The 28,000-nt window shown below is 47.7% G+C and overlaps 3 protein-coding genes across 13 annotated transcripts; 2 read left to right on the top strand and 1 right to left on the bottom strand.

Annotated features, from left to right (window-relative positions):
• The first annotated feature begins 14 nt into the window (after positions 1-14).
• On the top strand, positions 15-3,849 carry rnft1 (ring finger protein, transmembrane 1). The gene is made up of 9 exons (XM_086225735.1): positions 15-198; positions 622-1,079; positions 1,155-1,231; positions 1,302-1,402; positions 1,473-1,626; positions 1,716-1,874; positions 1,958-2,023; positions 2,702-2,803; positions 2,884-3,849. The coding sequence occupies exons 1-9, from the start codon at positions 173-175 to the stop codon at positions 3,016-3,018; spliced, it is 1,278 nt and encodes a 425-aa protein (XP_086081861.1). The 5' UTR covers positions 15-172; the 3' UTR covers positions 3,019-3,849.
• On the bottom strand, positions 3,584-15,930 carry rps6kb1a (ribosomal protein S6 kinase B1a). Of its 4 annotated transcripts, none has more exons than XM_086225734.1 (15): positions 15,593-15,930; positions 14,792-14,835; positions 13,773-13,858; positions 12,101-12,169; positions 10,883-11,030; positions 10,738-10,795; positions 9,976-10,076; positions 9,815-9,905; positions 9,636-9,726; positions 9,396-9,503; positions 9,256-9,318; positions 8,526-8,603; positions 8,339-8,446; positions 6,844-6,956; positions 3,584-6,644 (listed from the first exon to the last, which is right to left on the bottom strand). In XM_086225734.1, exons 4-15 carry the CDS (start codon positions 12,116-12,118, stop codon positions 6,380-6,382), a joined length of 1,242 nt encoding a protein of 413 aa, XP_086081860.1. In that variant the 5' UTR covers positions 12,119-12,169; positions 13,773-13,858; positions 14,792-14,835; positions 15,593-15,930; the 3' UTR covers positions 3,584-6,379. The 4 variants fall into 4 exon arrangements, with proteins under 4 accessions (XP_086081860.1, XP_086081859.1, XP_086081858.1 ...); XM_086225733.1 differs by having other exon boundaries at positions 3,586-6,644; positions 13,773-13,893; positions 14,964-15,930; XM_086225732.1 differs by having other exon boundaries at positions 3,586-6,644; positions 13,773-13,893.
• Positions 12,795-27,942, top strand: LOC147249309 (uncharacterized). Of its 8 annotated transcripts, none has more exons than XM_086225737.1 (5): positions 12,795-12,858; positions 14,761-15,908; positions 17,634-17,778; positions 18,391-18,487; positions 18,701-19,722. In XM_086225737.1, the coding sequence occupies exons 2-5, from the start codon at positions 15,645-15,647 to the stop codon at positions 18,897-18,899; spliced, it is 705 nt and encodes a 234-aa protein (XP_086081863.1). In that variant the 5' UTR covers positions 12,795-12,858; positions 14,761-15,644; the 3' UTR covers positions 18,900-19,722. The 8 variants fall into 8 exon arrangements, 2 of the variants coding, with proteins under 2 accessions (XP_086081863.1, XP_086081862.1); XM_086225736.1 differs by lacking the exon at positions 12,795-12,858 and adding an exon at positions 14,526-14,673; XR_015119421.1 differs by lacking the exons at positions 12,795-12,858; positions 17,634-17,778; positions 18,701-19,722 and adding exons at positions 14,526-14,673; positions 27,666-27,942.
• The last annotated feature ends 58 nt before the right edge of the window (positions 27,943-28,000 follow it).

Genomic DNA, 28,000 nt, shown 5'->3' with positions numbered 1-28,000 from the left:
AAAATGGACGCAGAAGAAGTTCCGACGTCCTCTGTCGTAGTCAACGTCAATATGTCTGTAGGAGCAGCTAGTGGCTTAGCTTGAGAACCGACAGCTAACTTTAGTTTTGCTGTTCTTTTAGCTTTAGCTCGGCCACTCGGACATCGGGTTACATGGAGACTAAGACTTTACCATGAAACTCCGTGTGCAGAATGACAGGTGAGCCGACACCTTCACTGCTGCTGCATTAGCCCGCTGGAGCTAACATGCTAGCTGCTAATGCTAACGACCCCCAGCTCTGGAGGAGGAAACCGTCCGTCCCTGCTTAGAACTTCATTTCCTGTAAATATCCGATATAGTCCCTCTGAAACATCAGTGACGTTTCTCAGGATCAGGTTTCAGGACCGGTCCGTGTAGTTTAACTCCTTCCCTGCTGATGGTAAGTCGGTATAATCTTACCAAATTAGCCAGCTAATGCTGGGAATGTAACACCGCAGTAAATGCGTTACTTCCCAACTGCACAGCTTTCAAATAGGCTGTCTAATCGTGTCGTTAATGAGCAGTGTGAGTCCAACTATGAGTGCCAAGTCGCTTGTTGGCTCCTGGTGGCAGCAGGTGTGATGCAGGTCTGCTCTGTGGCAGGAGTGATTCCAGAGGACTTCTGAAGCTGAGGGAGTCTCCTGCTGTAATGCAGCCCAACCCGAGCCAGGAGGGCGCTCACGCAAGGAATGGTTTAGCACTGACACTGCAAGCAGAGCTGGTCGCCAGGACCCCTCCCACCGGCGCCGCTACTGCTGCCGCCCCCCTTGAGAGCAGCGAGGTTCAGGTACCCATGACTGGTGGAACCGGAGAGTCCAGTGGGGGCGCCTCATCCAGGAGGTCCAGAATCGGTTCCCACAGCCACTCCCATTCCCATGGACATACAAGGGCACAGCACCACTCCAGCTTGGAGCCGGATCTTGACCCACCTGACTCTGATGTGGACTCTGGAGAACCCAGTGCCTCCCTGTCGGAGCTCCGCCGTCTCCTCAGGTGGCTCCAGAAGAGTCTTCCTTTTCTCGTCATACTGTGTGCTAAACTAGTCATCCAACACGCGCTTGGTACGTAGACACAAACGGCTCCACAGCAGCCGCGTGACTCACCAGACGGTCTAACGTGTCCTCCTCTGTCTGCAGGACTAGCGGTCGGAGTTGGGCTCTTCACAACGTTTCTGTATGTGAATAAAGGCATTCAGACTCAAGTCTTTCTGCAGGTAAGCACGAACACCTCTGATTAATAGCAGGAATAACCCTGATGGCTAACACTCTCCTCTGCTCGCTCAGGACCGCCATGCCAAGCTGCAGTGTGTCTGGCTGCTCCTCCTGGTGGTCTCCTCCACCCTCCTGCTTTATTACACTTTCCTCACTGAGACACTTTACCACTGGTAACCCTGGATCACTTTCTTAGATGCCTGTGGATGATTGAGCCGTGTCATGACACTAATCTCTCTCCAGCCTCCTGTTCCTTAACCCAACCATCGAGCCTCTGGGATTCTGGGAGGTTTTGTGGGCAGTCGGCATCACCAACTTCATAATAAAGTTCCTCTTCATGGGGATGAAGTGCCTTATTCTGCTGCTGCCCGTGTCCCTGGTGACCTACAGGGCCCAGGTGAGAGGCGGGTTCCTTCCTGATGACTCAGCAAAAATCATGTTGCGCTTCTGTGATGTTCTGTGAGTGTAGCGTGTTTGTGTGTGCAGGGGCGGTGGCTTATGATTACTGAGGAGCTGGGTCAGGTCCACCAGTTCACGGCTCCGGTACCACTGTGGTTCCGCTACCTGGTCACCTACCAGGAGGCTGACAGCACCCCCGGACTCACACTGGGGGTTTTGCTGGCGTTGCTCTACCTCGTGCTGAAGGTGAGAGCTCACACATTGCACGGCAACGCGTGTTCCAGTTCCCAACTTGCTTCCAGTTTAACTCTTTGTTTTCTGTCTTGCAGCTTTTAGGGCTCTATGGACAGTGGACATCCTTGCTGAGGTCTGTCAGAATATTCTTGAAGGGCGAGGTCAGTGCTCAGCGGCGTGCTGCTGCTCTTCTCAGTGAATTGGGTACTGCGGCGGTGAGGCTGTTTACCTCGTGGCCCCTTTGTGTGATGTATGAATTCCAAACTGGTACACCTGGAATGCCATGTTTGCACGCTGACTGACGTGTGTCGTGCACCCGAAGGGCAGAGTTGTATAACTGGAGAACAGGCATCATGGCGCCCATCCTCCATGCTCTCCGTTGTTCAGCCAACAGCAGAGCGCTAACTAGTAACCTAAAACGTGGTGGTCCTCCGGTGTGATCTCTGGCTGCCGGAGAGAGACATGAGGCTGTTTCTCCACACGCTGACTCAAAGCTGCAGCCTTCATGAGCGCGCGTCAGTCTCTGCTGCAGCACCTGAATGACAGCAGCCTTAGAAGGCTGTGCTGCTGCTGCTTGAAGTTGCGCAGGCATGACATCACCACCTACGGGTGAAGGATGTCGCCACAGTGAAAGTAACATGGCTCCTCACTTCCGTCCTGATCTGTGGAGTTCGAGTGGCTCGCCGCACCGCTCAGGTCTGAACCAACTGGTGCCCTGTAGTTGCCTTCTATGGCAGCAGAGGCAGCTGGAGCCACTGCTAAAGCAGAAATGTGATTTAGTTCTGTAATAATGTAAATAGAGGGAGAGGAACAGGAACCAGATGCACTTTGTTCCTCAGCTTACAGGCACAGCAGCAACGAGGAGTCAGTGCAGCGAGGCTGGAGACGTCTGCCCCATCTGTCAGGGAGAGTACAGAGAGCCCCGGGCGCTGCTCTGCCAGGTACCGCCCCACCTGTGAGTGTTTCTCATTGGCGTCCTCTCAAGTACTGTAGATCAAGTCTGGCTGTGGCTTCTCCGCAGCACATATTCTGCGACGAATGCATCGCGCTGTGGTTCAACCGGGAGAAGAGCTGCCCGCTGTGCCGCACCGTGATCACCGAGAAGGTCTACAAATGGAGGGACGGCGCCACGTCTCCACACCTGCAGATTTACTGAGCGACAGCGACGTGGTTGGGAGACAAGTGTGTGATTTTATATGGTTATCAAATCCCAAATGACGTTGACACTGACTCGTGTTGGCTGGAGGGTGGAGCTGCCAGTCGCCCTCGACAACAACGTTTTTTTCCTCTCTTTTCACACCTTTATTTCATGTATTTTAAGTCTTTTCCTCGTCTTTTTCACCTTTTGGGTTTGTTAGCAGGACGAAGTTTCTTCCCGGGGTCTCAGGCAGGTTGCTTCTTCTACTGTAAATACGGAAGACAAAAGAAATATATAAAGTATTTTAAAGAGCATTTTGTAATCACACATTTGATGAAACGTGCAACAAACAAAATCAGGTCCACTTCTAATTTTTTTTTTATTACTTTTCTGATTGAAATCGTGCAGAATTATGCTTTAGCTGAAATAAAAGTGGGATTATAGAAGTGACAACTAGAACACTGTAAAGGTGTCTCGGAAGTTGGAGTAATCCCACTGGACCAGACAATGGACACACACACACACACACACACACACACACACACACACACACACACACACACACACACACACGACAAATCTACGGGCAGCATTTTGGGACTATTTTTCTTGTCTGATAAAAGGATGTAACTCAGATTGATTTACACGTAAATTATTTTTCTATGAAGGTGATGGAGCCTCTTTTTATAAAATAAAACAAAAACCAAAGACTGGGAGAAGCATCTATTTTATTATGTACAGAAATGTCACTCCCATTTTTATCCATTTAACCCATTAATGTCCAAATGAAGAGTTGCATTTGAATGAGATGGGATTTTTTTTCTGCTGAGCCTAAAAGTAAAGAATAAAAAAAAAAAATGGAGTACTGAAGTCTTATTCATATTCCTGCTCAGGTGTACGGGGGTGGATCAGAACCTGTTCCTGATGTGCAGTTGGGAGACATGAGCACGAGGTGGTGATCTGGGTTCCACTCCTGCCCCCTGGGGAGGGATTCAGTTCAAGTAGCTGGACATTAACATGTAATTGGGGAAAATCTCATGACATTGATTTCCATGTTTATGTCAAACCGTGTTTTTCTGTGGTCAAAGTTGGGAGGGCAATGGTGAAGACAGACACGGATCTATTAATGCATCGTGGTGAGCAGAGTTTGGAAAAGCTGTGGAAATTCATCAGTAAGATGCCAGAACATCAACAAGACAGCTTTTAATGGGCTTCGTTAGGTACAAGGTACATGTCCCCAGCCTCAGGGGCAGACGTAGGCTCACTGCTCAGTGACTCGTTGAGAACTCAGATGGCGTCCGTCCCACCTGGAGGAAGCTCGATTAGCTGTACCTCCCACACCTGGGCGAGCAGGTCCATCACCTGGACAGGTTCCCTCAGAGACGACAAACCTCACGCCTGCGTTCTATCACGGTGAAGTGGTGAAATGAACACATGAGCACTGAACTAGCATTCTACAATCCACTGTTGCTTTAAGCACCGCAAAAGATTCAAGTTCGGGTTTCAAGCAACATCTCAAACGTGCTGAAACAAATCGGACCGTTAGGCTGCTGTCCTGTTCCTGGATAAAAAGCTGCATCTGAGAAAAGCTCCAGGATGTGTTTTGTGTAAATAGAATAAAATTCTACCGTACAAGTTTATGAATCAAATATTCTCACATTCTGCTGCCTGATTTGAGTAACACATGATAATAAATAGCTAGTTTGCATAGTGTGAGGGATGCAGCAGAAACACAACAGCACCTCAAATAAATATTAGAAATAAACACAGGAATAAGGCGAAGTGACGGCTGCGACATGTCATGGTGGCGCTAAACCATTAAAACCATTCTGCTCAGCCTGACGCACGCCAGCCAGGGGAATCAAGAGAAAGGCAAAACTAAGTCCAGAGTGTTTTTAACTCCAAAACAACCTCATTTGGTTCATTGTTAACAGTGATTTGGTCAAACTGTAAAACACCAAGTTTGGTAGCAGATGCTGACGCTCCATTAGCATCACTAGAATGTGCATCCGACGGTTGGGATTGGCTTCACTCAGGAGGCTCATATAGCAGCGTCAAGTCTCACAAACACTCCCCAGCTGAACCAGGACCTCATTTCTGGTCCCTCATACAAGTTTGGGTCAACCCCCACCCCGTGGAGCGCGCGCCTGCAGCACAGATCAATAAAAGGCAGTGATATCAATTTGGCAGAGCAGAGATTTGGGCTCGCTGTGACTCCGTGTTTGTTGGTCTCCCTCCATGAAAACAGCAGCAAGGCCATGCGAGCGAGCAGCGACGCCACAGGGTTCCTCAGACTCAGCGCAGGACATTTAAGTGACAAACAAAAGGGCATTTGGAGTCTGTTTACATTCAAGACAAAGAAACGGAATGACGCCTCTGGACAGGATCGCTACACAACTCCAGTCGGACCAGGAAAGCAGCACCAGCATCTGGAATTGATTGTGGGTTGCACTGCTCTTTTTATAGCTGCTCTCCTGCACATCATGCTCCACCCACTCCTGACCACATGCTCCAGTGACAACAGCAGGCAACTCTTCCTCCAAAAAGACACTGAGTTCACTGTGAAGCCAACAGTTCTACCTAGTGACAATGTGAAACCCTCAGCCTTGTTCCACGCATCACTTCACCCGCAGCAGGCCGTTATCGGCCAATGCAGACGCACCCGTATTTCTCTGGATGCGTCCCCTGATATGAAGACTGATTTGCAGACTGCAGGAGGAGATTCTGCAGAATAGTGTGATTGGATGACGTTTACAGCAGCTGAGCAGGAGAAACTAAGTCCATCCATCCAATTTTTAGACCTCTTATCTTGTTAAGGGTTGCCAGGGGTGGGGGGTTGGAGCCTATCCCAGCTGACATTGGGTGAGAGGCGGGGTTCAGCCTGGACGGGTCACCAGTCCATCACAGGGCCATCAGGAGCAGTTAGGGGTTCAGTATCTTGGTCAAGGACACTTGGACATGGTCACCGGGGGAAGTGGAGAAGAAGCCTGTGTGTTCTGAGCAGTGGTAGAAGCGTGGCTATGCTCCTGGGCCCAGCCAACCCTGTCACATTGGCCAGTGAAGCCATGATCAGAACGTTGCTACTCGCCAGCACCGTCGAGCCCTAGTCGACAGCAGCTCGTCAATAAAACTAGAAGTAACAGACATGATAACAGAGCACCATTAAATCATGTTGAGGAAAGCAAAGCCAGTCAACAGGCAGACCAGGCCCAGCTTCTGGGTCACCAGGATTCACAAGGCCTAGAGAGGGGAAGGAAGGCGCTGCTGGAAGAGCTGGTGACGGCGGTTGACAGTGTCAGTCCAACTTAGAACTTTTCTTTGAAACAAAGAAAGAAAAGAAATTGGAAGAGTTCTTGAATGTTCTTTGAAGCGCCAAATGTCATAGGTTCATGCGGAGATGTTCCGGTCTCCTGGAGTTCAGAGGGTAGACCTGCTTTTTGTAGGGTCCTGCGCTCAGGCCTGACGGCTGCCTGATGGGGAGTGGCGCCGAGGCTTCAGAGGTGCCGCTGCTGCTCGTGTCCATGAACTCCACGCTCAACACCTCCATGGGCTGTTCTGCGGAGCTGCCTGCAGACAGCAGGGACGATGTGGTGGTCAGCGTGGGTCCCCGGGGCCAACAGTCCCCCCCTGCAAACTTCACCGGACTGTAAACCAGGCAAACGGGAGACACTTAATCAACTTCCTGTCGGATCATTAAGTCTAAGTAACCTGATTAACGCCAGGTTTCCTTCATTGACCCCTAGAAATCTGAGCCAGCAGGCAACACATGCAGGGACAACAGAGGTCGGTTCATTGGTTCAATGGAATTGAAGGGAACCAGAGAAAAAACACATCAGTCATCACCTCACAGGTGTTCTCGGGCTTCCTGGGAACTTGCGTGGTGAACGGAGCTTTTGCTCAAAGGAGAACTTCTCCCTGACGTTTTCCAGCACAGATGGGGCCACGTATGTGAAACCCTGGAGGGGTTCAAAACAGAGAGAAAGAGACATGAGGTCATGATGAGCAATGACCCGCTGAGTCCAGCCAGTCATGCAGGACGGGGGAACGGGGAGGGAAGCTTCCAGCAGAGGCAGTGGGACTCAGCAGGACGGGTTAGCTGGTGCTCCGTTTTAATATGAACACACCATTTCCTGAGCTTCTGTGTGGGTTTGTTTGTCCACAGAAAAGCAGAAGTACAGGCCACAGTGCCTCTCAGATCACATGGCACCATGACCCTCTCCAATTATTAACACTTGGCTCAACCAAAACACTGAAATCTGATTGGCTGACAAAATGTCTGAGTGTAAACTCCCAGTACCATAAAAGGAGCACTGCACAAGCCTGCTAGCAGAGGTGCTCAATGACGAAGAACACTGCATCTGAAGCCCCTTTCACACTTCACCAAAAACGCAGGTCAACAGGGGTTTTTCAGAACTCTGAAAGGGTCGACTCAGCATTTCGACCCGTGTGGACCGACTCGCCAAGCGACCCGGGTGTTTAGCGGCTCGGCTCGCCTGCAGTGTGAAAAAGGCAACCCGCGTCCTCCCAGGTTTCAGGCGACCTTCCTGTGGCATCCTGATTGTGTCTCTGTGCCGCCTGTCAGGCTTCACCTGTAGCTTCTGCTGCTCCCTTCCTGTCGAGCCAACAACTCCATCCTCCTTCGCTGCAGTGGCGCTCAGACATTTTCCAGTCTGGGCCGAGTTTGTCTGCTTTGTAGAGAGACAACATTGCAATGCACGCAACGACAACGCTAACGTTCGACTCTCCATGTTGTTGTTTGTTTACATCTCAGTGTTCCGGCGCACGTTTGTGTGTAATGATGACCTGTCAGCGCCATGACGTAGAGAGAGAAAAGCACAGGCACGCAGCCTCACAGCGGGAGTTCAGACCCGGATCTTCTGGAGGCTTGAATGCGCCTTAATGGCGAGCAAACGCGGGTTGACACGCGTTTTTCAGTGAGAAAAGGGTATAAAAGGAATGATCTTCTTGAGGCTAAAAGCAGATCTGACTTCCTGCCCCACCCCCCTACCAGCATTCCTGTGTAGGTGTGAATGACAGCAAGCCAGAAATGTTCTGGAATGGTTGCCTACCTTGTCCAGCACTCTGGGATTCACTGTTCTGTGAAACTGCCATTGTTGCTATCTAATACATTCCAAGTATTGTGAATTGTCCCTGTTAATTAAGCTATAAAAGCATTTCTATAATCCTGTTAGGTCGCCAGCCCCACAGTCCTCCTGTTTACTGTCCCTGTGAGGTTATTTTGTTGATACCAGCATGTGAGTGAAAGTGATCTGCTGAAGAACAGCACTGTGAGCTGGCTGTGCAGTAGAGAGAGGAGACTTCAGCTCTTGTCACCCACCAGGAAGACTTGATTGGCACTTTCACTGAGCGTGGAGTCGTCGGGGCTGTCCACTGGAGTCTGGCTGGTGAACTTGGAGTCAAACTGGCTGACGTCATCAGCCGATTGCTGCCAAAACAAGGAGGTGCATGAAAGGTCTCTGCGGGGCAGGTCACGGAGGACACTGCTGCAGCACGCCTGAACTCACCAGGAAGGGTTTAAAAGGAGGCTCGACTCTTCGAGCCAGGAGGTCCTCCCAGTTTATATGCCGAAAGAACGGGTGAGCCTAGTGGGGAGGATTACACCGGATGGGTTAGATTTCACTGGGCACTGCACCACCAGTAGTAACAGGAAGACAGTAAACACACAGGCTCAACATTCCATGACAAAGAAACTCATTTATATAGCAGAGAAATTGACTGCACAAAAAATAAATGCGCCGAAAATCTCTCAGGCTGCCGTTGCATCAATGACAAAGATGTGAGTTTTACCAACAGTACTGAGCGACTGAGGAGTGACCCAGGAGTGATCCAGTGAAAGAAAATGCTTCTTGGGAACAATACAAAGTCTCAGAACTGCATGTTTGGGGAACTAAAACAGGTGAGCGTGTGTTTAGCGGCGTGTTTAGCAGCTTGGGGACGAGGGGAGGATGACCACGAGACAGCTTCGTTGAAGAGGCAGCAGCAGGTCTGGGATCCTGCATGATCCAGACCTACTGATCCTGATGATTCGTGATCCTGTCAGCAACAGGTGGAACAACAGTCACATAACTGCCATCATAACAGCTGTCAGTAACATGACAGCGACTACAACTGATCTTCACTAACATGAAAATCGTCCAGGCTGACCAAGAGCAGCCGACACACTGGCAGGCTACTCTTGAAGCTGAAGATCGAGGGGTGTGTGACAGTGACTCCAGTCTGAGTGGAACGGTTTACCTGGACCTCAGCAGCATCTCCTGGTCCCGCTCCCAGTCGCAGTGAGGCGTTCCGTTTCAGCAGCTGAAAGGAAAAACCTCATGTTTGAGCAGACAGGACACACACAGGGAGGCATCAGTCGGGGGTGTCTCATGGCTCACCTTCTTCAGGAGGTCCCGGGCTTCTTGGGTGAGGTAAGGCGGGAGGCTGAGTTTGCATTTCAGAATTTTGTCGATGGTCTTCTTGCGGTTTTCACCGGTGAACGGAGGCTTTGAGAGAGTGAAGTCCAGAGCACAAGAGTTCAGCCAGTGTCTCCAACATAAATGAGCTCCTTTATGGCCACTGAGCTGTGACTGACAGTTCAGCTTACTTTAGCAAAAAGACCATGGGTGTGCACTTACTGCTCCTGTCAGCATGTCATACATGAGAGCCCCCAGACTCCACCAGTCCACAGCCCTGTTGTGTCCACTCCTCATGAGGATCTCCGGAGCCCTGAGGGAGACATGAAAGCAACCACATGACACAGCAGATGTGGTGAATGTCACCAACACAGCTGTTCTCCACAATCTGCATGACGTACATGTATTCAATAGTACCGCAGAAAGTATGAGTGACTGTCCCGTCGTGGATGGACTCTTTGCATAGACCGAAGTCTGTCAACTTCACGTGTCCTGGAAGGAACAGGAGAGATGAGATGCTATCCTTCCAGCCAGCGACAGACTGAGTGTCTGATGAAGGTACCGTTGTTGTTGAGCATGATGTTCTCGGGCTTCAGGTCTCGGTAGATGATGCCCTTCTGGTGCAAGTGACCCAGCGCCATTGAGATCTCAGCCAGGTAGAAGCTGTCAGGAGAGGAATCAACATGCAGCACGAGGTTACTGCTCCTTGTCTGTTGGCCATCACTTCATTTCCTCCTGTGCGTCCACATTCCAGTCACCCACCGCAGTGTCATTTAGGTGACTGTGCCACAGCTACGCAGCCACATAGGCGGGGAGAGACGCGTCACATTTCCTCACATACAACTACCTGAGTAGCTTTAGGGGACCAGTACTTTAGTGCAACATACATCTAACTTTTAATTGAGAATATTTGTGAAGAAACAACGCAACTTTTACTCGATTACATCTGCTGTTTTCTGCTGGCTGTTCTACAGTATTTTAATCACTTTATATCCGATGCATCAGTTTACTTCTAACCACCGCGGCAGCATCGCTGGTCGTGCGTCAGGTGATGACGAAAGGACTGGTCTTTATGTTGATGGGGTCGTGGGGATATTTCTCCACCTCAGCAGCTCGTCTGTCCTCAGACTAAATACTAAATATTATTTTAAAAGCAGCACTACTTTTACTCGAGTACGATCCTTGGCTACTCTTCCCAACCCTGCACACACGCCACCCTCCGGCGGGACCAGAGGATCAATACTATGGACAGAATGTGAGACCATACGTCACCATCGGTCATGAGAAGCGACATACAGCACCACAGGGACCAGGGCGAACTCACCATGCTGTGTCCTCCATGAAGATGCCCTCTCTTTCCAGCTGCATGAACAGCTCCCCACCTGCAGCCACATGTCAAACCCACATCCATGTCATGCGCTCCACACTGATCCGTGTTCTTCAATGTGGATCGATGTCTCTCTGCTCACCACTAAGATACTCCAGGATGAGGTACAACTTTCCTCCTGTCTGGAAAGCGTAGATGAGGTCCACAATAAAAGGATGCTTCACCTCCTCCAGAATGTTCCTCTCAGCTTTGGTGTGCGCTGTGTCCTTGGCATTACGCATGATCATGGCCTGGCAAGGGACAGGAAATCAGGTAGAGTCAAGGAGGGAGCACAACAGAGGTTGTAACTTTAACCCTGTTAGCTGAGTCAAAGCACCAACATCAACGGCAGAGGCAGAGCCAGCATGGCAGCTACACTCACCTCTCATTAAGCCAATGAACACAGTCATTACTCTAAACCGCAGGCTTCTGGGAACGAATATGAGCAAAGTCCCCAACTCAGGGTCAGCAGGCAGCAGCTCAGAGGTTTCATGGGCAAAAGACAGCTGCTGCTCTTTTGGGTGGTCTGCCTTTAGCTTCTGGTGTTCTGGCTGAACGCACCAGTATGTCACCAGGACAGAAAAGAGTTCATGTAGGGACACACGGTAAACGTGAAACTCTATACAAACTTTTGCTGCGTCACCTCCGTGTTTAAGAGCTCGGGCCCAACAGATGAGGACTGGATGGGGAAGCTTCAGTACTACCCTTTGTGTACACCAGGGGGTAGCTAAGCTCACTTTTACTGGAAGGACAGATGCAGCCCCTCCTGATTCTCTTGGTATCAATTCCTAAACTCACATGGCCTGCAATGATCCAACAAGAACTTATTCTAAATATAAAAATATTTCAGTAATTTGCAGGAGTTTATTGGAGAAAATTCCATTCATATTCCACCTGACATGGTGCGAAAGAAAAGTCTGACTAATGACTGAGTACACCTGACTTCATCAGGAGCCACACACTGCGCCGAACGTCAGACCTGTCCTGTACAACCGTGTTTCATTTAGAATCTTTTCTAGCCAACACCCAGATACTGCAGAGCCCAGGTTGACACACTTCCTGGAGGCTGGACCGGCGTCATCAAGTAGTCTGATTGACAAGCGTGTCACAAAGCTGCTGCAAGAACTCCAGTAGGACCATTTCAATAAGGCAGCTAAGGAAGATTCCCATGTGTGCTCAAGGCAGTTGTTGCTCACTCTGACTACGACCTCATTCAGGTCAGACTGCTAGGAAATGCTGTCAACACAGCAGCATCCAATTCAGAGTAACGTCTTAATATCAGACCATGTACACAACGTCAGAGGAACAGATTCAAACTCACCTTCTTCAAAACCTTCATCGCAAATATCTTCCCAGAAGTGGCACCTGACACCTTCCGAACTTGAAACACCTATGGAAAGAAAATTAGCCATAATATTAAACAGGAAAAAAAATCTCTGCAACAATATTTTTGGATTCCACCGAGCAAGCAGTTGAAAAAACAAAGTTCCGTGTCTGATGGTGCTGCCTGCTTGTGTGTGAAGCCTGTCTGAGTGTGGAGGGATGCCTGCAGCCCCCCCCCCCCCCACCAGCCAAACTCCGTGTTTGGAGTATCTGTTCACCCACATGATCCTTCGACGGGTCCTTGCTCTCTGTTTTAAAGCCAAGGAACTTCCAACTCGGGCCAAAATATACAACAAAGGGGAATACAAATGACAGTCTGTCTACAAAAATGTAATTACTTTGCAATGCTAAATGATTTCAAAGTAGCAGAAAATTACTTCTAGGTCATTATACATGAAGCCACTTCAAAAAATCCTGCATCTGGCAAAATAGTTCCTAAATTACAGAGGTGTGCACTATCAGTCGGACATTTCCTGCAGTTTTACAAGTCTGTGATAACAAAAAGCTCTGAGTGAAACCATAGAAATGATTTCTTGGCGCATATAAGTCCTTTAATGCATGTTTTATGTTTTTAGGGCCATTCAAGCAGTCGCAGTCTAATCAGTACTAGTAGTAGTACTGCTTAAAGTCCAATACAAGTGATGACAGTCCAGGTAGATTACAAGAGGAGACCGTTGGAGAGCCGAGATCTGACAGGTAAAAAACCGTGGGAACTGTTGTGTGAAACACGCTTTTGTTGCCGTCCTCTCCAGAGCTGGACAGCAAGGTTGTTTGACGCATCACTCTTTTACGCATGTGTATTATGGAGCCGAGACCCACGCCGACCTGCTAACCACTCATTAGCATAGCACAGTAACTAGATGAATGGTAGAGGCTGGTCTTGCCCCCCAGCTTCCAAAAGCAGCGGTTCCTCCTCAGCGCATTCTGATTCTAAAAGGTTCAGGATGTCGCTTGTCCTCTCTTACAGACTTGGCCATGATTGGTAGCAGCAGTCACTCTTCTAGGTGTCAACAAATGTTTGGTTTTATGGGCCAAAGTTTTCAGGAGCTGCATCAGATCAATGCACGCGTTCAGGAAAGTAGTTCCTGGTGTGTATCTGATTCTTAAATTACAATTTATAGATTTCCTCACTGCATTGATATCAATATTTGCATTATCTTCTTTTCATAGTTCTATACATGAAGGGAAAGACTGCTTGAGAAAAGTGTATTTTATGACTTTGGACAGAGCCATCCGCTAGTCTTCATTGTGTTCAGCTAAGTAGCACAGAGGAGACAAGGGTCCTGTGGATTTATTATTGACAATAATTAAATGTCTGAAAAATTGTTCAATGCATCTTGTGAGAATTAAAAGGGGCTGCTGATCAATGGCAGAAAGAGGGGAAAAACACAGAAGTTTGTGCTTTACAAGGGGAATTTCTAGTCACTTTATTTTAGAAAAATAAATCCCCAGCCACTCAAATATCCTCTCTCACAATGTAACAGTAAGAGCGAGTGTGGGACGAGATCTCTCTCTCTCTCTCTCTCACACACACACACACACACACACACCATCTTCAAGAGAAAAGGGAGGCGAGCACTCAGAAGCCCAAGAGTGTTTGCGTGTCTCACCTTTCCATAACCTCCTTTCCCCAAAACCTTCAGCAGCTCAAAGCACTCGGGCCTGATTTGCTCTGTTCCCTTGTTCACGCTGTTCTCTGAAATTTCAAACTTCTCACAGTCATCCATGTTACTGGCAAAACAAACAAATAAAGAAAAAAGTTGCATTTAAGAAACAGGAGCATTACCACTGAGGTACATAGACATGCTTGATAGTGAACGGCAGTGATGGGCAAGAACCCTGACGGCGGTACATGTACAAATCAAAGAAACAACAACCCATGCAGAGGGTTCCCTCTGCGTCAGGAACCATCCCAGTGATTTAGAGGATGTCAGCACAGCCGCAAACAGCCAGTGAAAGCTAAGCTGCCATTTATAAAGAATAAAATAAAAATAACAGAAGAAAAGTGCCGATATAGGCAAACAAATAACACGAAAACAATTCTAGCAGGGTCGAAGTGTGAGCTGACCCTTGAGGCCCTCATGAGCTGGCTACATGTGTTGGGCCGGCCTCTTCCACCAAAGTTCTCCTGTCCAGCAGATTTTGGAGAGGAGAACTTGTTGATGTGGAAGCAGCTGAAAGCTTCTGTACAAAATAGCCACGTTCAGGCTTTTGTCAAGATGCAGCGCCACCTTAGATTAGAACCCTGGCGTGGGCCACATGTCGTGTGGGGGTCACACACAGAAAACACTGGGGTTGGAACTGTGGATTGTGTGTGTGTGTGTGTGTGGGGGGGGGGGGGCAGCCTGAGAGCTCAGGCAGCAGGCAGGAGGATGCAGACTGGGACTGAATTATTACTTTATAACCTGTTTGTGGTAGAGAGGAAGCACTCTGTGAGGCCCTGTGGCCCTGAATCTGGCTTCCTCCTGCTTCTGCTGACAGAATGCATTTGCTTCAGTTGGATTCTGGCAGGTGAATTTCTAGAACTCTTCAGAACACATCCACAACGCCCGGTGAGAACTTCCCCAGTCCCCTAAAAACATGTTCTCCCTCTTCCAGCAACCCGGGAGGGAGCAGTTGAGGTACTCACAAGTCAAAGCCGCTGCACTGGTCCATGTATTCACCGAGCTGAGCCTGGGAACAAGAGAACAGATACACGCTGACAGCCAGGCACCGCTTGGCCCATCCAGGGCTACCGTCACGGCTACCGGTCGCCCTGATGGGGACCGGATACTCAACCCTGACCATGGTAACGTTAGTACCTGAGATGTGGTGGTGCTAGAGAAGCTTGCCCCGGTGTCCTGCTCTTACAGCCCGGGAAGTTCATTCTTGTAAAACCCGTTACTGTGGAGCTGGTTGGCAGGGAACCAAACTTGTGCTCATTTAACTTGATAGGGGAGGAACGTTTCGGTAACGTCCCTAACACCAGTGACTCTGGTTCCATTACCGGCCGAGCAGCTGCGTGAATAGTCGCTGTTTATTGATATAATTTCCCCCAAAAATCCATCAACTGGCATGTTGACGTATGTAGCATTTCGGCACATCCACCGGAGAGTAAAACACGACTGTTTTCCGGTGACCGGGTTATGGCGGCGGTCAGACGAGGACACCAAACACGTCCGACGACCGGCGCACAACTTTGTCTTATTTTAAATGGTGTCCTAGTCTGTTTTTGGAGATACAGCTGAATTTGGCTCTGTTGTTATCCAGACCCGTCCCTGAAAATGTCTTTTACAACGGAGAACCGGGAACCGAATGGGAAGTTTCCACATTCCGCGGGAACGAGATGTGCGAGGGGTTGTCCGATAATGGAAGCCTCGCTGTTGCTGGCAGCGCAGGCCTCCGAGCTAAGCTAGCTACCGCCGGCCGGCTCGCGTGCTAACTCTCTTACCGCGTCTTCCAGCTCGTCATCAGAGACGTTCACATCCGGTTGATCCAAATCGATGTCGAAAACCCCGGCCATGACCACAGCACTTCACTCGGTGTTTGTTCAGAAAACACACGCCCACTCTCCTCCCTCACGGGAGCGCCATCACCGTTACAGTCACCGGCTCCGGTCGCGGAGAGCCAGAGAAGAGCCAGTGGACCACGACAAGCCCAGGCGGCAGGAAGAACCTCTAGCGCCGACCACCGGCACTGCCCGGCCCGCCTCACGGTGGCCAACTGACTCAAAGACAGCGAAGAGCCCACATCCACTGGAGAGGCAGGTGTGTCCCACAGATGCGACCAGAAACACGAACTCTGTTAAACGGCAACACGCAGGTAAAAAATTGAATAAATCCCGTTATTAGAATCGAGGGCAGAATGTCAGTTCATGATGAACTGATGGTGATTACTTTGAACAAAGAGACAAATGCCGCTGACCTTTTAATTGTAATGGGAGGATCTACATCCAAGTCGAAACTCTGCAAGTCTGGCAAACTATTAGAAGTTTTCACAATTAAATTCAGTAAATTCTGATCTATCAAAGACAAACAACACAAATTCAGACAGTTGAATGCTACAAGAAAACTCTAGAGAAATGTGAATATATTGCCCACCTCTCTCAGTTGTAACTAATGTGCATGTGTAAAGGGACGTATACATAGAATGTATGTGTATTTGCATTTATACAGATCCTTGTGCATTTACAATACATAATTCTAGTGACCTCATTGTGAACGTTTTCCTAGGTAGAGTCAAACATGTTGTACTTGCTCTACCTTTCTGTGTTGAACTCTTTTTTTGTCAACATGTCAGCAGCTAAATGACAACATGGAGAAAAAAATAATATAGAAGGTAAGATTCAACTTTGAGGGAGGGGACACAACAGGACCAGATGCCTTTAACGCATGTAACACAAACTAAACACTGGTAGGTCTATTAGACTAAAGATTTAAATATGCATCATGCTGATTTGTTTAAATGATGTTGTAGTTTTATAATTTTTATTTGTTGCAGGTTTCCCAAGTACATGGGATCCCTCTAAACCAATCACTAACACAAGGCTCATTTTTAACTTAGACCCGCAGGAAAATGTATCAGGAGCTCTCGTGTCAACAGCCAATTATCAGCTCTAATGTGGGGTCACAGTCATACAATGTAGCCTCAGAAATAACTGAACACGCAGTTACATTTGAAACACAGCATCATTTAAATTGTTAATTTTGAAAATAGTTTGTAAGTGTAGGCATGTTGACGTGTGTAGCATTCATTGAGAGCTGCACTCACTCGGCTCGCTCGCAGAATCGCCCCCTCCCGAAATATGTCGAAGGGGCGTGTGTGAAAGGAGTGGGTTCAGTGTGTGTGAGTGTGTGGGGGGGCACTGACTGAACTGTGACGTAACACTTCAGCCAAAATCGCATTGGTCCATTTTCCCACAGCGATTCAAAAAAGGGGAGATACTTCAGAGGTTATGACACTGCCTCACACTTCGTGTGTATTCCCCACAACTGGGGGACGTTGAATAAACACCAAAAACACGAAAACGATGATTTTCATTCCAGGTGACCTTTAAAGCAAAGCAAATAGATAGTTTCGACTACCAATGATATAATCACATCACTCAAGGTAACCAAGGAGTTTTAGCCAATCAGAGGCAGAGTAGGGCAGGTCTTGAACAGGTTTTCACAGCTGTGCGACACTCGAGTAGATTGACATTGTCATTACCAGACACAACTTAGCGCGTGTGACCTACAACGGGTAGCGACTCACATACAGACGTTACCAGTTGAGTCGACGTTAGCAAATTAGCAAAGTTGACGACGATGCAGGGGAAGGATGGAGGCCAGTTTTATTAAACCTGGTAAAGATGCATCAACATTAGAGGGGGGAGTGAAGAATAAGTGGCACTGGGCTTGGACAGAGGAGAGTGGAGCAGACGGCAAGCCTTATGGTAGCTGCTGTCAAAAACTAAGGGAGCCACGTGCTTGTTTTTGTACGCCATGTTCCAGAAAACTAATTTATGGAAGCAGAGAAAGAAAGTCTTGGTTCGTCATGCTTCATACCCAGGTCACAACAGCAACAACAACAACGACGACGACGCTTCTGTCTGTGTCCTCTCCCACACAGCGACCTTACTGGAAGCGACAGTTACAGGTACCGCTGCTAATACATCTATGACCGACCATGTTTGCCAACCGAAAATACGAGTGTGTGCATTCGTAGGTGAACATGATCTCTTGTTCACAATGGCCCAGCCACTTGTGGATCTGTGCAAGACGCTCCATAGTCTAGATGGAAAAGGGGGTTTACGCACATCCCCCGGCGTTTTTTATGTCACCTGTTTTTTTTTGTTTGTTGTTTTTTATCCTTGAAGTGTCTTTTTCAGAATATGGCAGGTACCAAGCTGAATTAATGTCTGATAGGCTTCATTTTTAAACCTTTAGTGCACTAACCTGAACTCGAAAAATCAAAATGAGTGGGATAACTTTTGATATAAAAAAACTTATGGAGACAATACATTTTTCCATACAATTCTGACACAAGGAATTCAACAAAATGTTTATTTTGATATTTGACAAAATCTTGATTCTGTTTTTATGTATTTATGGCCAAAAGTTGGCTGAAAATGCTTACTTGGCAGCTATTGTTCCATTTCACTATTAATAAGGTGACCATCATTGAAGAGATCTTCTAAATCGATTTCCTCCATTCCCAGCTCTTCATCCTCATCATTTTCCTCATAGTCCCCTTCCTCTTCACCCACAGACAAAGTTTTGCTGGTGAAATCAGCTTCCCTGTCAAGAGCTGCCTGCTCTTTTGTCCACAAGAGAAGGAGGAAGGATGGGTCCAATCATCCAGACAGGTTCGAACATCTCCTTCTCTCCTATCTTCTCCCAGCCCATGTCTGGATCATATGGTTTGGGGCTCTCGATTATTGCCTTGTCTGCTCTCTATACTCTGTAATTGGCACGCTGTACGTGAGGGACGAGACAGACTTTTGGGGGAGGCAGGCGTTCCAGGACTTGGACAGCACCTACCATTTTTTGTAGCATTTTGACTCTTACTGCATCAACAGATGTCAACCTTGCTCGGCCATACGTGATGCATGTGAACCTCTCTGTGGCCTGCTGAAGCTCATCCAATACCAGCCACTCCTCACTAAGCTGCCTGAAAGCTTTGTGGAGTTTTGGAATCTGTTGGAGTTTTTTTTCAGGGGATTTACCTTGCCTTTTCCTTTAAAAGTGCTGGTACAGTCCTCCCCGGTGAAGACATAGAGCCCCAGCAGGGTGCAGCAGTACTTAGGCCCAAAGCTGGACTGGGACAAAAAATCGGCCCGGGCATTTTTGAGCCGAGACCGGCCCACCAGGTATTGGTGAAGACAATGAAGCCTATGAATGAAAACAAACTTTCTTGTGACAATGCTTGTACACTGTCTTGTTGGTGTATATGTACTTGTCCAATAAATTTCAACATCCTCCCAGTCCTGTTATTCTATACAGTACTTAGCAGAAACCAAAAGGCTGCTTGGTCTAGTTAACCACCACACAGTACTGGTATCTAGAAAAATGTGGGAAAATAGTTGTGTCATATACTCTATACTGACTGACTTAGGGGAACCTCCTGAACAAACAATGAACGTATGATGGGATCCTGAAAATAGGACAGAGAAGAACAAAGATTAGATGAATTCTAAAATGCATAAATGACAGATTGTGATTGGGTGATGTTTTCACAGACTGTGTACTCACAACATCATTAAACAAACAGTCTCCTTAGACCTCCATAGCAGCAACACTCAGCACAGCAACACAGAACATTTCCAAAAATGAGTGACAGCATCCTATAAGAGACAGTGAAGGAAGAAAGGCAGGAAGAAAACAGCTGTTTGTATATACAATACCTCATTCTTATATTTATTCCACCTAGTGTCTTATGCATAAAGGCCTATTAAGATGCACTAATTCTAATATAAGCATTTTCTGAGCACTTTACTTGTTTGCACTCAAATTAGATGCTAAACTTTGTCTTTGGACTGTACTTTGTGCAATGACAATAAAGTTTAATCTAATCTCATCTGATACATTATGAGTGTTTTGATCATTTTATTTTACCTCATCAGGCTACAAAAGCAGCTTTCTCAACGGCTCACTCTTCTCAGCTTCCCTGTCAATGACCATGTCGGAGTCCAATGACATGAGAATGTCCTTTTCAGTGGCCATCAGCATAAACATCTCCAGTCTGTTTGCGGACAGGCTGCTTCGGAGTCTGCTTTTAATGAACTTGAGTGTTGAGAATGTTCTTTCACAGGCCACCTGAGTCAGGGAGAGGGTCAGCAGGTACTTGTATGCAAGCCCAAGGAGACAATAGGCATCTGATAGCATGTTGAACCGCCTGAGTATTTGACAGCAGCACAGTGGGCAATTTCTGCAAGAATCACAGCTTTTGGTCACAGTTTCACTTTCTTCTTCCCATTCTGCAGATCCATCCTCTGCTGTTCTGGTCTTGTACTCATCCACATGTGATACCTTAAGCCTGTCCCACTGTCAAGCAAAACTTTTCAGTTCTGACTGAAGGTTATTCACTGTAGCCCTGCTGTCAAATTTGAGGAGACGTGCTGAGGTTTTGAAGTGCACTACTAGGAAGAGAAACAGTTCTGACCTGATCAAACTTCCTGGGGTCCAGCCATGCCAAATCAGCAAGGAGAGTGCCATGTGTGACAAATCGTCTGTGGATTGCCTCAACAGCTATATCCAGGATGGTGTTGTGCACTTTCACCTCATCTACTTTCTCAGCATTGATATGTACCTCATCTTGAGCCATCTCTCCAGCCCTGCTTTTTGTCTTCTTGGCTCTCTTCTCAGGTAGTGCAGCCCCCACTTCCATGTCTGTGTTGTCCTCCCTCTCCTCCAGTTTCTCATTTCTCCATTTCACAAATGTGTCTGCAGCTGCCTTCACAGTTGTGAAGTCCCTGGCGATGCTTTTGAGGCTCTCTTGTGTGGCAGTCACCATACGATGGGCAGAGAGGATGTCCATCCCATTTGACTGGAGGTACTTGGACAATGGAGTTGTTTGCTCAAACACTCTGAGGAAAATTTGTGCTGTTAACACAGTTTTGTGTTTCAAGAGACACTCTTTAAAGCCTCGTGCTTTGGCACAAACAGCTGGCTTTTCTTTTTCCCGCTTTTCGATGGCTTCCAGTGTGAGCACTGTATCAATGAAGAGGCCATTCTCTGGTTTTCCAAAATGTCCTAAGATTTTTGGAGAGCATCATGCTTGGCCCACCACCATGTCTCACCAATTGGACTGAAGCGTCCGTGTCTTGTCTCTTCTTGGGTTTGTTTCTCCCACAAATTAACCCTCTGATAGGACTCCTTGATGAACACAGCGATGTCATTAGGTAGACTGAAGAGTGATCCACTTTCAATGACAGTTTGTGTTGTGTTAGCAAGCACAAGATTAAGTACATGTGCATAGCACCACACATGCACATGAGTTGGACACTGAGAGGTCATCACTGCTGAAAAGCCTTTGTACTGGCCCTGCATATTTGATGCCCCATCTGTTGCAATCCCGATGCACATGGCCTTGTCCAGATTCAGATGCTCTAAAACTCCTGAGAGCAAGTCCACAAAGTACTGTCCTGTATACGTTTCGCACCTCACCATGGCAACAAGCCTCTCCTGCACAGTCTCAGTAACATACCTAAGGATTACACTGGTCATAACCTGTTATGTCCTGAGTTGTGTCTAACTGAACAGAAAACATTTCAGCTTTCTGGACGTCACTGGAGATGCTCTCTTGAGTGAGGTGCTCAAGTGCATCAATCACCAAGTTAATGGTTGTTTTGGAGAGCAGTGTGATGAGAGACCCTCTACCTCTTGATCCACTGGACTGATGCAACTTTCTGCTTTTCTCGACACAGTCATTCAAACATTCTCTAAGGCAGATATCATACTTGCCTAATAACACAATCAGTTCCAAAAAGTTACCATGATCGATGGTGTTATCATCCAAAGTGTATGCAGCCTCATTCTCCACCTGCCTATAGCTCAGCCCCCTCTTCCCAAGTAGTTTGACCACTGTAAGGGAAATTCTCCCTGTAGATCAATTGAGAGTTGCTAATTCTCTGAAGAATTACATACTCGGTGTGATGAATCACGTCTCTTTAATACATGCAGCAGGGAGACAAGACTCTTGCTGAATGTTCTCTGCTGATCTTTACAATGTCCCAGCCTTTTTACCATTCAACAACAAAGAAAAGGCAAATGGTTTCCCCATCAAAGCAATGACTGTAGCACCTGTTTAGCATTTGCTCCTCAACTCCTGCCCTTCATCCTGTCTCCGTCACCATTTGTCCTTTTGTTCCCTGGTGGGAGATGGCCACAGAAACTTATGTGATTCACAAAATGCTTCCTAAGACTAGTACTTCTGATCTATCTATCGATTAATTTAATTCCTACACCACATCCACTACTCGCTCCAAAACTTGGCGTCTCTTTTTCACTTGTTCCCTATGAGCTGACATCTGAATGCCAGTGAACAAGCTGCTGATGTTGCTTTTTGAGCACCTTAAGAAAAAAGCTTCAGCACAGGTCTGGTGCGTAGTGCTCTTTTCATGCTCCTCTGTACGCAGATGTACATGTCGCCAATCACTCATGCCTGTAATAAATGCGCTGGTATCAGTCCTCCTTGCAAATGCCAGACACACAAAGCAGAACAATGAATGGCGTTCTTTGCAACAAGTGAGGCACTTCCTGCTAGAGCCATCTTTATGGGTGAACACCCTCATCACAACTACACTGCTGGTGGTCTGCTGTGGGTGGTGATCTAAGATTGCCTGTAATATGGCGGGCTCAGGGCGAGCAAAGTAGTCTATGCCCTGGTTCTCTCTCTCCTGCTCTTCCATCTCCTCTCTCACACACTGCTCCATTGGGGATGGTGGATCAACCTGGTGTAACAAGGATCGACACAATTTGTTGAGGTTTTGAGGAGTTACAACCTCAAGGCCCGCATTTTTCCCTGAGAAATTAGCCAAGGCCCACAAGAACATTTTACCGCAAAATATTTTAAATTGAACAGAAACATGCCCACACTAAAAAAAAATACAAATAATTAATGTCCACAAGAGTTTGCCAATCAGATGTGCTGTAGGTGGGACATTGAGCAGAATGTATTGTATTGAACTACAGAGCGTAGTTGTGTATTATACTGTGCAGTGTTTAATGATCTAATGTATGTATCGTATATACATACTGTAGAACAGTATTGTATAAGTTTGAAGAATTTAATATTATGACCATTATCATTACTATTATCATTATTATTACATTACATAACTATGGTGATAATTACAGACAGACAGAGATCAAAGCCAAGTGCATTTTTAAGATAATTTAACCCTAATCCAACCACTTTAAATTTTTTTTGCTGATCCGAAAAATGATCTGGTCCGTGACTCAAAACCGAGATTCGATCTGAACCGTGAGGTTTTTTTTTAATATCCGTTACACCCCTACTTATATCAAGTAATAAACATTGAAATATTTAACTACCTAACTAATAAAGACTATACTTCACTAACTAAATGAACAAGATAAAATTACTGAAGCACTACGATAACTATCACTAGTATAACATCATAGAAACCGTCTAGCAGTAGAGAAACCCCATCATGCTAGCTAGCATGCACAGTTAGCTAAATTGTTAAATAGCCTACTTGTAACTACTGACTGTGTTAAGAGTTAGCAAGCACAACGAAAATAAACTACACCCAAACCTGAGCCATATCTGACCCGGGTAAACTGCAGTTCACCACTTCTTACCTGAAGTTCAGATTCCACTCCACTCGCATAGGTGGAGGCCGCGGGTGTCTCCTCCTCCAGCTTCCCCTTCTCATCCACCTGACGGCCACCTCCGCCATCGTAACCTGCAGCTACTTTGGATGCTTCTGTTGATATACAGCCACCAGCAAACATATGTATTATTTTTACACATTTAGCCGCACCTGCCTAAAGGGCTTGCCTCTTCTTATCTCTAATTTTTTCGCGCCTCCGTTCCATTTCTTGCTGTCCATTTTGATGATCTCCTCTCTCTCTGAATGACTGATTGATTGTCAGCCGAGGCCCAAGAGGGAGGGGGCACCGGCCCACGGCTGTAATTGGTCCAGCCCAGAGTCAATCATGACTAATGGGCTGATCCACGAGTTTTGTGTACCAATAGGTATCATGACTAATACCATTACTAATACCATTACTTACTAAAAAAAAAAACAATTACGGCCCATGTGCCCAAAATCACACCTGGCAAATGCCTGGTATGCCCGATGGCCAGTCCAGCGGTGCTTAGGCCCCAAGGACTCAGACAGCTCTGTGACATTGATGAGTGTGTGATGTTTGCCAGAGCCGTGGTCAAGGTAGATTGACAGGTGGATCTTGCTGGCATGGTAGAGGAGGATCATCAGGATGTCAGTGTCAGGTGTCCTTACCACACAGGACTTAGGATTATTCCTATTAAGGTTCATCTATTGTTGTAGCCCCCCCCCCCCCCACTCCCATCTCCCAGCTTTCAGCAAATTGTTTAAGTCATAAATGGTACAACAGATGTACTAATAGAGTCAAAGGTCAAGTGTGATATTTTGTCAACTTACTTTTCCATTTTTGAATGTGAGTTCATAGGATTTCCCATCGACACACACAATTGCTTTCAGCCTCTTCTTGATCCCAGAGGCTGCTTCATTGCCCCCCCAGACCATGAGAAAACAGGTCACATAATTGCACAGACGCAGCGGCTCGAGGCGCCCCACTACCCTGCATTCTTGTGTATATTCTATGTCTTTTTTGTCTTCTCTGGATACACCCATGCAACAGTAACCCCATTTACAGCCACCAGGACCTGATGGGTATTGGATTTCGGGCAGAAACTGAAGTCATGAGTGCCTTTTCACAGTCCCATAACATCCCACCATAGTGAGACTGGCGGGAGCCCCTTGGATTGTTGTCGGGACCAGCAAGCGCCGGAGACGGCAAATGAAGAGGAAGCAGAAACGTGGATGCCAGGCAGACCTGCTTGCTCAGCAAGCGACCACACAGACCTCCGCTACCATCTATCTTTCTCACCAACGCCAGATCCCTCGTTAACAAGATGGATGAGCTACAGTCACAGATCACCTACAACCGTCTCACCCGCGAATGTTGTCTGATGATTGTTAGTGAATCCTGGCTACACTCGCTAATCCCCAACGCCTCAGTGGAGCTACCTTGCCACACCATCCACAGCCAAGACCGGTGCGGAGCCTCCGGGAAAAGCAAAGGAGGAGGACTGTGTGTTTATGTTCTCCAGGACTGGTGCATAGGCAGCACAGTAATCGACACCTACTGCTGACCGGACCTGGAGGCCATTGCAGTAAGATATAGACCCTTCTACCTACCACTGGAGCTAACTGAAGCCATTGTGACTGCGGTCTACATCGCCCCCGATGTTAATGTTAGCCTAGCACTCGGCCATCTGCTGAACATGGTAAACAAACAACAGCAGGCTCACCCGGACGGCGCCCACATCATCGCCGGGGACTTTAATAAAGCATGTCTTAAGACTGTTCTCCCCAGATTCCACCAGCATGTCAAGTGCACAACCAGGGGAGAAAACACATTAGATCGTGTTTATACAAATATTAAGCATGCCTACAGAGCGACCCCCCTCCCCCACATCGGCCTATCAGACCACCTCTCCCTGCTCCTCTTCCCGGCCTACACGCCCCTCAGGAGGCGAACAACACCAATTTATCAGACCATCAAAGCCTGGCCCGAAAACGCTTATCTCCAGCTGCAAGACTGCTTTGCCTGCACTGAATGGAGCATTTTTGAAGACCAAGATCTGGACACATATACCGAGTCTGTCCTCTTCTACATCAGGAGCTGTGTAGAAAATGTCACAGAGGTAAGACAAATCTGGGTCTTCCCCAACAGGAAGCCCTGGATGACAAATGAAGTCCAGACCCTGATCAGAGCCAGGAATCCAGCCTTCAAGACGGGGAACCAAGCTCTTCACAGCACCGCCAGAGCCAACCTGAGAAGGGGCATCAAACAGGCCAAGGTCTCTTACAAAAACAAAATAGAGGGGTACCGAATGAACAATAACCTGCGTCAGATGTGGACGGGCATTCAGGCCCTGACCAACTACAGAGGCCACCCCCCTCACACATCCCCCCAGCAGCAGTAGCAACAGCAGCCTGGCAGAGGAGCTGAACAGCTTCTTTGCCTGGTTTGAGACCACCACCAGACACCTGCAGGCACTGCCCCCCCCCCCCCCCCCCCCCATTCAAACACCCCACTTCTCTCCCTCCGGGAGCAGGAGGTGAGGAAAAATCTACGGGCAGTAAACCCCAGGAAAGCTGCTGGTCCCGATGGTATCCCGGGGGTGGTGATTAAAGCATGTGCAGACCGACTAACAGGGATCCTCACCAAACTTTTCAATCTCTGCCTGACGCATGCCACCATCCCCACATGTCTGAAGTCCTCCACCATCATCCCCATCCCCCAAAAAACTGCCATGGACAGCCTGAATGACTACAGACCGATAGCCCTGACTTTCTTTAATCATGAAGTGTTTTGAGAGATCAGTCTCCCAGCACATCAGAGACTGCCTCCCTCCCTCCCTCACCCCCACCAGTTTGCTTACAGAGCAAACCGTTCCACGGAAGACACCATCGCTCAAACGCATCACACAGCACTGAGCCACCTGGAGACCGGGAAGAGCTATGTGAGGATGCTCTTCAAGGACTTCAGCTCAGCGTTCAGTACCATCATCCCGGACATTCTCCACAATAAACTCCTGCAGCTCCGTATTTCCCTTCCCACCTGTAACTGGATTAAAATCTTCCTGTCAAGCCGCCCTCAGTCAGTGAGACTCCGCTCCTACCATTCCTCCACACTCTCACTCAGCACCGGATTCCCTCAAGGCTGCGTCCTGGGCCCTCTGCTTTTCGCCCTGTACACCCACGACTGCACTCCAGCCCATCCAACCAACCGCATTATCAAATATGCGGATGACACCACCGTGGTTGGACTCATTCGTGGTGAGGATGAGACAGTGTACAGGGCTGAGGTAGAGAAACTGTCTCGCTGGTGCTCAGACAACAACCTGACCCTGAACGTCTATAAGACCAAAGAACTTATAATGGACTTAAGGAGAAACAGACAGGACCACACCCCCCTCCTCATAAATGGAGAACAGGTGGAAACTGTCACCACCTTCAGGTTTCTGGGCACCCACATCTCCTCCGACTGCTCCTGGACATTCAATGCCAGGGCCCTGGTGAAGAAGGCTCAGCAGCGGCTGCACTCTCTGCGCATCCTCAGGAAGAACACTCCTGGACCATAAGCTGCTGCTGGGCTTCTACCACTCCTCCATGGAGAGTGTCCTGACCCACAGTCTAGGAGTGTGGTACGCTGGCTCCACAGCAGAGGATAGGAAGGCGGTGCAGAAGGTCATAAACACCACCCAAAAAAATCATTGGTTGCCCTCTGCCCACCCTGGAACACATCTCCTCATCCTACTGCCTCAGGAGAACCAAGGCCATCACAGCTGACCCTACCCACCCCCTGTTTGACCTGATGCCCTCGGGAAGGCGCTTCAGGTCAATTAAGTCCGGCACCAGCAGACTCACAAACAGCTTTTTCCCCTGGGCCATCAGGACTGCCAACACCCACAAACTAAGTTAAATGCACACACACAACTGTCTTGACCCCCCCCCCCCATCAACAACCATCAAACTACCTCATCCTGTACTGCACCTTTATTTGTTCTCTGCACTTTGAAATCTCCTTTTTGCACCTTTCACTTTTTTTATTTACATCTTGTACATTTCTATTGTTCTGTTTTACTGTTCTTACATTGTTTATTGTTATTTATTGTATCTTTTCTTTTGTATCTGTAATTTGTGGTGCATGGTGGCTCTGGAAGAGCGCTGTTTTCAACGATTTTCACTGTACCCCCTGTACAGCGACAATAAAAGATTCTGATTCTCTGATTCTGATTCACAGGTTGGTGGGATGTTGGACATCATATGGAAGATGGCATTGCCATCCTGGATGTAGAGGGCATCCTTGGGTTAGGGTACCCTGTCCTTTAGCAGATAGTGGAGGATGGTGACCTTGTTCATTTTAGCAAAATAGCCATCAGGAGATCCAAGGGCATGAGGAAGAGGTGAGGGGATACCTCATGAGCTCTTCAAGATTGATGGGTGTCTTCATCAACTCTGACTTAATGAGTAGCTGAAAGGCGAGGTTACTCGTCTCCTGGTAGACAAAGAGCTTTAATGGAGATAAAGAAATGAGAAAGGGGTAAATAAAACCAACCTTTACAGAATGTATTTTGT

The sequence above is a fragment of the Aulostomus chinensis genome, chromosome 15, assembly GCF_037954235.1.
Source record: "Aulostomus chinensis isolate RoL2024-O1b breed Wild chromosome 15, RoL_Achi_v1.0, whole genome shotgun sequence".
In the NCBI taxonomy this organism is placed as follows: Eukaryota; Metazoa; Chordata; class Actinopteri; order Syngnathiformes; family Aulostomidae; genus Aulostomus; species Aulostomus chinensis.
The sequence above is the reverse complement of the archived record's forward strand: the minus strand, read 5'-3'. Positions and strand labels throughout refer to the sequence as shown.